Raw genomic sequence first — 11,638 nt, 5'->3', positions numbered from 1 at the left:
GACCCATGCATGGGGTATCATGAGTCATTTCTAAAAATTTCTTTTTCAATTTTTATTCAAAATACAAATCAATATTTATGAAAAATATATATATATATGCTCAATAAATCTTAAAATATATATTATCCCTTAATTATATAAAAAAGTTGAAACCAAAAATCTTACATTTTAATGTATTTTTACTGTTCGAATTTTTGTGAATTATGGTGCTCCGGTTTCCTCTACTATTGTATAATTATAATGTACTGTTTATCTTAAATCTCCAGTATTTTTACTTTTAGACAAATAAAATTTATCACAAATTCGGTAAAAATTTATCACAAATTCGATAGCCAGAATATTTTTACTAGTCTTGTAAGATATCCGTCTATTAATTATTTTTCTCCGTGTAGAATTAGATGTTGATCATCAATTATAATTTCGTTATATTGTATATTACGATATGCATGCGCAAATAATTTTTATTGTTCTTATGGGATATAATAACGCCAATAAAAAAAAAAGCATTTGATAGGTTGACCGTAAGTACGTGGGGTTTAATTATGAATAATTGTTATTACTTTATTTAATTCGAAACATATAAAACAGTAATGAAATAAAATCATCCATAATGTAATCTATATGAAGAATTATAGATATTTTATTAAATGTTCAATATTATTCTGAATAAAAATATAAATTTTTTCTTAAAAGGCGATTTACAATTAGTGATTTTAACCTGTCTTTCTGAAAATAACTAACACGACATAAGTTTAATCAGCAAAAAATTATAACAACACACATTAAAACTGTTTTACTACAATAAAAATTTTTTTTATTAAAAAAAGGATACAGAAAAATCATAATACAATATGTATATTGTATAACAATTAGCCTTAATTTTTTATTAATAAAGAAAATTTTTTACAATTTCCCATAAAAAAATGACTTATTTCTTGATTTTATAAGGTGTAATAAAAAGAAATCTATTATTTTTCCAATAGATGGCTTTAGTAATCGGTATCTCGCGTTGTATAAGTGCGATCGGGTTACACCAAATGGCGTTAGAAAGATAAGATTTCGTTCTAAAAAAACTTCTCAGACAGTTTTGTGATTGCTTGAGTCAGTATTGTTTGAGCGCGTGTCAAAGATGGACACCAACAAAGAGAAAATACGCCATATTTTACAGTTTTTCTTCGATAAAGGCGAAAACGCAAGCCAGGCGGCTGAAAATGTGAATAGTGTTTATGGTCCTGATACTGTAACAGTCAATATCGCGCAATTTTGGTTTCGTCGATTCCGTTCCGGTAATTTTGATGTCAAAGATGCACCACGCTCTGGAAGGTCAATTGTCGAAAATGTCGATAAAATAATGGAAATCGTCGAGTCCGACCGTCATGTAAGCACAGTTTCGATTGCCCAGGAGCTAAACATTGCACAAAAAACCGTTTGGAATCATTTAAATAAGGCTGGATACAAAAAGAAGCTCGATGTATGGGTGCCACACGAGTTAACGCAAAAAAACCTCATGGACCGAATTTCCATCTGCGAATCGCTGCTGAATCGCAACAAAATCGACCCATTTCTGAAGCGAATGGTTACTGGTGATGAAAAGTGGGTCACTTACGACAACGTCAAGCGAAAACGGTCGTGGTCGAATCGCGATGAGCCGGCGCAAACGGTGGCCAAGCCAGGATTGACGATCAGGAAGGTTTTGCTGTGTGTTTGGTGGGATTGGCAGGGAATCATCTACTATGAGCTGCTCCCCTACGGCCAAACTCTTAATTCGGACCTGTACTGTCAACAATTGGACCGTCTGAAAGAAGCAATCGCCCAGAAGCGGCCAGCTTTGGCCAATAGGAGAGGAATTGTGTTCCATCAAGACAACGCCAGGCCACACACATCGATAGTGACTCGCCAGAAGCTCCGGGAGCTTGGTTGGGAGGTTCTTATGCATCCACCTTATAGTCCGGACCTGGCACCAAGTGATTACCACCTGTTCCTGTCTATGGCGAATGATTTTGCTGGTGAAAAATTCGCCTCAAGAGAAGCTTGTGAAAATCGACTGTCCCAGTTTTTTGCCAATAAGGACGAGGGTTTCTATGAAAGAGACATAATGAAATTACCTTCAAAATGGCAACAAATTATTGAACAAAATGGTGCATATTTGACCTAAATCGGATCATTCTAACTATGCTAAATAAAGCCTTCAATTTAATGCAAAAATAATAGATTTCTTTTTAGTACACCTTATATTTAACATAGGTCTTTCTAGCGTAAAATAGACTGACAGGAGGTGATTGTCCTGCTAAGAACAGCTCAAAAATTTGTATGTATTTCGCGAGCTGCTAAATTAACAAATAAACTCCAGTCATAAAATAATTTATTTTCTCATTCTAGAAATAGTTCTCTCAGGATAGAGCTTAAAAATCGAAACAGCACTGATTTAAGAGTTCATCAAAAAGCTGCTATTTCTGAGTCTATGAATGATTTTCTATTGTTTTTTAAGGAGTGGGGCGGCTGAGTAGACGTCCACTCAGCCCCCCCCCCCACTTGTAAATTAATATTTCTGCTAATCGGGACGAGTTCAAAAATTTTTTTTACGGGATTTGGAAGCTCATAAATTGCTTCACATTTTGAGCTATGCATTTTTTATTTCTATTTTTATTTATTTATCGTTTTTTATTTATCGGCATGGTGAGGAGGGAGGGCAGCTGGACAAGGATAAAAAAAATTGTTAGATTTTTTAGGTCATTAAAAGTGTTTCCAAAGGCTTTGGACTAAAGTTTCATTTTTTGTATGTTTAGGTTGGAACATCTCAAAAACTTGATATGATATGATATTTTCGGTCAAATTTGTAATCAGTGCATCAAAATCTACCAGAAATAACTTTGTTTACTTCACGATTAAAAAAAGGTTGAATTTTCGATTTGTGTAATTGCCGTTAGCTTTTTCGAGTTATCGGATGCGGGGTGATCGTCGCCGATCATGAGTGAGATGCTAGATATCCATAAGCAGTTGATTCACTCCTAACACGTGACCTTACAAATTTTATGATTTGGCGCGATTTGGCGCCTGTTTTCTTATATTAGAGAGAAATCTTTATCAATCTCGGGTAACAGCTTTACTGTATATTATTGCGCGATATATATTTTATATGTGCTATTATTCTCTTTCCTTAGAAAAGGAAATCATCCATGATTTTTTATTTTAACAGATTTTCATTTTAAAGATTTCCAAGTTTCCACTTTCCACAATTTATTGTTTCCAGTCACGCATAAGTGATATTTGACACTTTCCTGATTAAAATTTTTGAACATATAAATGAAACATGACCGAACGTATAAATACTACACTCATTGAACACAGCGCCTTCGCGGTCACAGTATTAAGATGTTGAACTATTGTCTTAATATACCTTCAATAAAATTGAATTAATATTTCAGACATAAATTGAGAGCCGATGAAATTATCGGATTCACACAATCAATCTGAAACAAATAAATCCCCCCAAATTCTGCCAAATCTTAAAAAACTGTAATAATTTATTGCGAAAAAATATTGCCTCGGCCGGGAGTCGAACCCGGATCTCTTGCATTCCGTGCGAGCGTCCTGAGCCTTTAGACTACCGAGACCTTAGCAACACTCCTCGCAATAATCGACATATATAGTGAGTTACGCATATTTCGGCTGCGTATTATAAACATATGATTGAAACATGACCGAATATATAAATACTACACTCATTGTAGTCTAAAGGCTCAGGACGCTCGCACGGAATGCAAGAGATCCGGGTTCGACTCCCGGCCGAGGCAATATTTTTTCGCAATAAATTATTACAGTTTTTTAAGATTTGGCAGAATTTGGGGGGATTTATTTGTTTCAGATTGATTGTGTGAATCCGATAATTTCATCGGCTCTCAATTTATGTCTGAAATATTAATTCAATTTTATTGAAGGTATATTAAGACAATAGTTCAACATCTTAATACTGTGACCGCGAAGGCGCTGTGTTCAATGAGTGTAAAATTTTTGAGTTTTGTTGAATGGAATTCGTTAGATACTCAAATTTATAGCTTATATATGTAAAGAAAAAAAAGTTCTTTAAATTTTTAATTGATGACTTAATTGATATACTTGTTTCTCATAAATGACATCAAAAGTCACGATCATGAACAAATTCCATTGAAAGAAAAAAATCATGGAGTCTACAAAACGTAACAATTCTATATCAAAAATACTTTCTTAATGATAAATGTGTTTACCTGCAATTGTTTTTTTTTAATTCTGCATAAAATTGAATTAAGTATAGCTTCTGTAAAAGCCGCTATATGAGACATATTTTTCATTAATACGCCGACATCGTTTCGATTCTTGTATGCACCAATTACCATTGGTATCCATACTGCCATCAATATGAAAATAGCAACATAATAGTAAATATTACGAAGAATATATTCATTTTTTCCAATATCTGGATATAATGGCCACGTATTAGTAAAAGTCCCAAGTACTCGAAGGATATATAATATTCGTTGAAACTTCAAATAAACGATTGTCATATTGTTATATCGATTCTTATTATTCAAAATTTTCTTGGTAACTACCATGCGTTAAACAGCATGTCAAAGAAGTACAACAGGAAGAGAAATGATAATTCAGATAAAAATGATAAAATCAATAACGCATAAATCATTCATTGACAACTGTTAGATTCTTTATGGTAATTAATGCTTATATCTATGGTATACAATACAACAGAAAATATAGAAAATAAAGCTAGAGTACACAGCATGAACAAACTCCTTAATAACAGCTATCGATGTGCATTGTAGTGAATCGACTTTTCACTTATAAGTTTCTTGATAATTTATTCCTTTGTAATTTCTATAATTTTATAGTACGTAGGCTGCTAGAAAAGTTTCTGCAATCTAGTACTTCCAGTGGCGCCAATGTTCTGCTACTATCATATCCGTAAAATTAGACGTTTTTAACCTATAATTCAATTGACAGTTTGTACCCAAGCCAATTAGTTTTGTTTGCATGGTATTTTAAAAGAAGTTATTTTGTAAGAAAATGGAAATTTCGCGTGAAAATTTTCGAGCAATGATTTTTTACAATTACAAATGTAATCTAACTCAATGCATTGCTCGACTTCATTTGGCTTTTGGGGATGAAGCACTATCCAATAGGACTGTTTTTGATTGGTTTGCCGAATTCCAGCGTGGACGTACCTTTCTTAGTGATGAATTCCGTGAAGGTCGTCCATCCATGTCTGTTGTTGCCACTAATGTTGATGCTGTGCGTGAAATGATTGAGCGAGACCGGCATATAACATACCGCGAGATTCAGGCATCCTTAGGCATTGACATGAAAGCAATACATATGATTTTGCATGATCATTTGAGCGTACGGAAATTTTGCAGTCATTGGATCCCACATAACTTGACCGAAGCTCAAAAACAGGCTCGTGTTAAATGGAGCAAAGAAATGCTCAAGAAATTCAACCGAGGTCGGTCAAATTTGGTCTACAACATCGTTGGGGACGAAACATGGATCTATTCGTATCAGCCCGAAAGTAAACAACAATCCACTGTTTGGATATTTTAAAATGAACCGAAACCAACAAAAGTTATTCGTTCACGCAGTTGCCAAGCAAATGATTGCTTGTTTCTTCGGTTATACCGAACATGTGACAACCGTGGCTTTAGAGGATCGAAGGACTGTAAATACTGATTGGTATACAATAATTTGTTTGCCAGAAGTCATAAATGAATTGCGTAGAACAAACCGAAATCGTCGCATCATCCTTCATCATGACAACGCCAGCTGTTACACAGCACGTCAAACCGTTGATTTTTTATCCAGTAATAATGTCGAATTGATGACTCATTGTCCGTATTCACCTGATTTATCACCTAATGACTTCTTTTTGTTCGCAAACATTAAAAATAAGATGCGTGGTGAGCGATTTGAGTCAAACCAATAACAGCCTGAAGCAGCTGTTGAAACATTTCGTACACTGACATCTGAGATTACAGCCTTAGAATGGAAAAAAATGCTTCGAAAATTGGTTCGAGCGTATGCAAAAATGTATCGATCTTATAGGCAAGTACTTCGAAAAACAATAAAGTCATTTACCGAATATATGTTTTTTTTCATATTGTTTGCAGAAACTTTTCCAACAACCTACGTAACATATAAAAGCTATTCTTTTATTTTATCATATTATGATCGGAAATTAATTTATATCTTCATATTCGCGGATAAAGATAAAGGACAGTATACGATACTATTTAACTAATAAAGTATTAAGCAATAGCTAAGTAAGTATGAAAGTAGAGGTATGCGAATCAACCTTTTGCAAGGTTGAATCGAATCGAATCGAATCTGTGATATGTTTGAAAAAGGAATCAAATTGAATCTGAAATCTTTACGCCGAATCAAATTGAATCAAATCCTTTTGATTCGAAAAAAAATCAAATTCAAATCAAATTTTCACACGCTGACAGCAAAAAAACTTAACCTTTCAAGGTCACCGAAGTCAAAATGATCCGATCATCATCTTTCATGTTAGATTTTAGAATTTTCGGAAGGACGCGTCCTCCCGTTTCTACTCTTGATACAGATGCTTAGCTTGTTATTGAGACCATTAGTATGCGTCTAGCAGACGTTCGCGCAGAGGATATTTTTTCTCGTCAAAACATCAGTAAGTGTAACCAACGCTTCATTTTTGTTTAAAAAATTTATATTTTATACTTTTGCATTAAATTATTTGTTTTATGAAATACAATGTAATGTACAAATATGAATGTGAATTTTTCAATTTATTTTTTATTATACATTACAGATACGTAAAAATAATGAATGCGATATTCATACTCACAAGGAGAAGCTACACTCTGCTCTTTACTGATTTTGATCAAAATTATAGCAATTATTAATTGTTAGAGGAGTTTGCCAAGTAAACACTTGTAAAGCCGTTCCCGCTAATGGGTCTCAGAACCCGACTAATGAGCATTTAAAAATATAAAAAAAAGTCTAATAATCGGAAAGTATGCATTTTTGAGAAAAATGTCTTAGAGTGATTAATAAGAAATATTTATTATTATTGATTTTGTTATTATTGGTTTGACCTTGGATGACATTGTCAAAGTCAAGTCAAAGTTGATGATACCACTCAAGGTCAAACCAGTAAATACATTTTATTAAACTCTATCATTTTAGTTTAAGACATTTTTCTCAAAAATGCATACTTTCTGAAATATTAGAAATATTACTATTTCTAGATTTTTGGTATATCTTTAAATGCGCATTACTCGGCTTTTAGGCAGAAACGGCTTTATAGGTGTTTACTTAGTAGACTTTTCTAATATCGCTGCAAGTTTGATCAAATCGGTGAAGAGAAAAGCGTAACCTCTCCTTGTCAGATGAATTATAATCTGCGCCAACAAATTTTTTACAAAATTTTTTATTTTTTACTCTTTACTGACAATGAGTAATATCGGAAATAAGATCTTTGGTAATATGGAATCGGAAGATGAATCTTATCTTACCTGCGCAAGAGATATGATTATTGACTCTCCGTAGGTATAAGAAATGAAATTGCTGCATTGATAAAGTCTATCCTTCAATTATTTAAATCAAATATCAGAATGTAAATAATATCTTTCAAGTAAGGATAAAAAAAACGAGGGAAAAATGTCCGATGTGCCTACTCATGTGTGATAAACACAGACTCTATTTGTATACTGATTGCGACAAAGAGTAACATTTCTCATATATCTTTTTGTATTTTATGTTCTTCAGTATTAATAATAATAATATTTATAATAATAATAATAATAATAATAATAAAATTAAAATTTTTTTGAAAATGGCTAAACAATTACAAAAGATAAATAATAAAAAGCATACAGCCACAACAATAGATGTAAACAAGTCATGTATTTAAAATTCCAAATAAATAAGTAGACGTTTCAGTCAAGATTTGACCATCATCAGTACATAAAAAGATGACAAAATTGAAAGTCTTACAAACTAAAACGCAAGTCATTAAATTAAAAATTACATAAAAAAATTAATAGGCAAAAGGTACATGCCATTACAGTCGCAATGATCGCACTTAAAAGTTAAAATAATTTCTTCTTGCTTATAATTTGAAAAACAGTACGAATAGAAGTCAGGAAAGCTGTTACAATCTTCTAATAAACTAATCTATTGTTACGTCCTATAGACGTTTCGATTCTTTCTTTCGAAAGATTTGGTCCCACGTCGCGACTCCGGGCAGCGCCTATGAGATTCGAGTGGAGCGCGCTGATAACGGTCTAATGAATCTAAAAAGAGTAACCGAGCGGGCTCCGCGAAGATCGTAAAACGCTAATCAACCAGGAAAGAATAACAATTTTAATGCGGACAAGAATGCGTAAATGTATCGAAATCACGCGATAACAAAAACTAAGCCTTATCGGAATGACAATTTCACTCTTATTTCCTCTTCCTAGAATATGTTTTAAATTTCTTTAATCAATTTAATGCATATTTTCAAGCATCACAAACGCGAATTCATGTATTGCATTCAAAATGTTTACAATTTCTTTATAACATTTGCCGAAATTTTTTGAAAGCTGAGCATTTAAAATCTTTCTCAATAAACATAACATTCTCTTTAAAAGAGAATTAAAAAAGTCTTGATGGAATTAATTTAGAATATGAGTGCGAAGAATACCTTATCGAATTAGATGCAAGGGCACGAAGACGTTGTTACAACTGTTCGACAAAACTGCTTGATGTTTTATGTGACTACTGCAGACGAAATTCGAAAAAGGTTACCTGTAAATAATATATTTTATCAAAATTAAAAGTTTTCCAATATTTTGAAACTTTATGCAATATTGATAGAGAAAAATCTTTCAATATGATGTTGCATTCATAGCTACAACTATCGTTGGTTTTGATGAAGAAGTTTTAAAGAAAGAATGGACTGCATTGCCATTAGATTTTACAGAAGAAAAGACATAAAGTTTTTCTATATTAAATTTTGATGATATGTGGAAACAAATTTTACGCCCAAATAAAGTTACTAAATATCCAAATTTAACAAATCTTCTAAATACTGTACGATCACTTCCAAATTCAAATGCTGATCCAGAAAGAATGTTTTCCCTTTTAAGTAATATTAAAAACAAAAAACGCAATAAACTTTCATCAACCATTAATGCTAGCTGCGTTTTTAAATCAGCGTTGAATGCGAGAGGAAAAACATGCCTAAGTATGGTGATTGACGTAAAGCATTTGTCGCTTATGTCAACGGAAAACTTGTATGCTAGTGCTGCTAAAAAAGACAAAAGTACTTTAAGACTACAGGGTGTCCCATTCATCACCAGTCGATCTACTTTTTGAATAAAACTCAAACTTGAAGTAATCTTGATAATTTTTTTTTATTTAAAAGTACAAACTTGGGAATTAATAATGGAATATGATATCTTCCAAATGGCCGCCTCGGTTTTTTGACAGACCACCAATCTTTTCCCAAAATGTTTCATGACGTTTTCGCACAAACTCGGATCAATTTCACCAATGACACGTTCAATGTTGTCTTTCAGCTGTGGAATTGTCTGTGGATTGTCAGCATAAACCTTCCCTTTGACGTGACCCCAGAGAAAAAAGTCCAAAGGTGTCAAATTGCATGATCTTGGTGATCAATTGACATCACCTTTTCGAGAAATCACGCGTTGCGGAAATTTTGCTTGCAAAAGGTGGTCCAATGGTTGAAGTTCTTGGCATAATTGAATCTTATAAGCTTGCAAATGAAGATCTTTTCTCAAAATTCTTTGCAAACTGGTCCTCGAAATGTTCAGTTCCTGAGAACGATGTCGAATTGATGTGCCCGGGGTTTCTCTCACACTTTCAGCAACAGCAGCAACATTTTCACTTGAATGAGCGGTACGGGGACGCGGAGACTTTTTCAGATCTCCAACTGAACCAGTTTCAACAAATCTAGCGATCAAACTTTGCACAGTGCTTTTTGCTGGCACATGATTTCGAGAGAAATGATTACGAAGCTCGCGAATCGTTAGCGCTAAAAATTGTGATTTTTCGTAATACGCCTGAATAATTTGCACGCGTTCTTTCACCGTGTACTTTCATATTCCATTATTAACTCCCAAGTTTGTACTTTTAAATAACAAAAAAATTATCAAGATTACTTCAACCGTTTGAGTTTTATTTAAAAAGTAGATCGACCGGTGATGAATGGGACACCCTGTATATGCTGCAGATGTTAATGATATTGCTGGACCCTCGTCGGCAGATTGAAAAGATGTCCGATATTAGATTATAAAAATATTGCCCGTAAATCTCTAAACACAATAGGTATAGTAAGCCTTTAAGCCTTAAGTCTTAAGAAATTAATGAATTATAATCAATTATTCTGCTCATATTCGCCTGTAACTGATCAATTTCTTAATGTTTAAGACTTATTGCATTTATTGTGGTTTACACTAAAACCATCACGCTCAAAAGCGTGTAAAAAATATTGTTCACGAAGACATCACGTTTAAATAGAAAAACGATAAGCATATAAAAAATGTTATCCATAGAGACATCAAACTTAAAAGTATGTTAAAAATATTATCTGCGAAGACATCATGATTAAATAAGAAAATAATAAGCATGTAAAAAATATTGTCCATTAGAGACATCACGCTTAAAAGTGTGTTAAAAATATTGTAAATATGTACAATATTTATTTATTTTGTTTAATTTGGTTTAATTTGTGCACTTGAGATCCTTCCCATTCTACTTCCCTTCACACATACATAAACACATACACAAGGAAATGTAAAAAATTACATTTTATGAGTTTTAAACAATTATTTTTTAAATTACAATAATTTATAATTTTTGTGTTTGCCAATATTTATATTATATATTTTAATATAAATATTTTATATAAATAATTACATTAATAGATTAAATGTAATTTTTTACATTTTCCTCCTGACGGAAGAGACCACCTGGACACTGAAGGTCTCCATAAGGCATATTTACTTATTGTAAATAAAGTTTGACTTTTTGATACTGACGGCCCGTCTCCTCTCTCAGTGCGCGACGAATCGTTTCAGCGAGCGGTCACGTTGTGTTCGACACGCAATGTTCGGTTCTCACTTCTGCATTCCATTCGTCGTTATGCGTGCATACCTTTTATATAATACTTAAACAGATATACTAGTTTTGATTGGTTTTACTCATGTTTGATGGTGAGTTTTCACTTTTTATCTTAATTGCGGTTGTCAAGTTATTTAAGTTTACTTTTTCATAAGAAGTCTTTTCCGTTTTTCCTTTTTTATCAACTACAACTTGACTATGAGACTTGACATCACTTTGACTGTTCAATCGCATGAATAATGTCATGTTCTACATCGAGACTCAACCGAACTGCGTATTTTCGCGATCTATGAATGTTGCGACAAGTATTATTGTTACGTCCGGCGGACTCACGCAACTCTTTTCTTTCATAAAGATCTCGAATTCCTCGAAGCTCTAAAATTTTATATTCTATCCTTTTTATTTTTCATCTTAAAAACTAAGAATCCGTTATTTCCTCATGAATGTCGCTCCGAGATAAAAATCAATGATTAACGCCAAGATTAACAAT

The 11,638-nt window shown here is 32.9% G+C and overlaps 1 protein-coding gene across 1 annotated transcript; it reads left to right on the top strand.

Moving 5' to 3' along the window:
- Nucleotides 1-1,129: 1,129 nt before the first annotated feature.
- On the top strand, nt 1,130-2,503 carry LOC108757177 (histone-lysine N-methyltransferase SETMAR-like). Its single transcript, XM_018501589.1, has 2 exons — nt 1,130-1,597; nt 2,489-2,503. The coding sequence occupies exons 1-2, from the start codon at nt 1,130-1,132 to the stop codon at nt 2,501-2,503; spliced, it is 483 nt and encodes a 160-aa protein (XP_018357091.1).
- Nucleotides 2,504-11,638: the final 9,135 nt, after the last annotated feature.

Source organism: Trachymyrmex septentrionalis, unplaced genomic scaffold (genome assembly GCF_001594115.1).
Source record: "Trachymyrmex septentrionalis isolate Tsep2-gDNA-1 unplaced genomic scaffold, Tsep1.0 scaffold134, whole genome shotgun sequence".
Classification (NCBI taxonomy): domain Eukaryota; kingdom Metazoa; phylum Arthropoda; class Insecta; order Hymenoptera; family Formicidae; genus Trachymyrmex; species Trachymyrmex septentrionalis.
The sequence above is the reverse complement of the archived record's forward strand: the minus strand, read 5'-3'. Positions and strand labels throughout refer to the sequence as shown.

Coding starts and splice junctions, on each gene's coding strand:
- LOC108757177 (XM_018501589.1), top strand. CDS start 1,130: ATGGACACCAACAAAGAGAAAATACGCCATATTTTACAGTTTTTCTTC.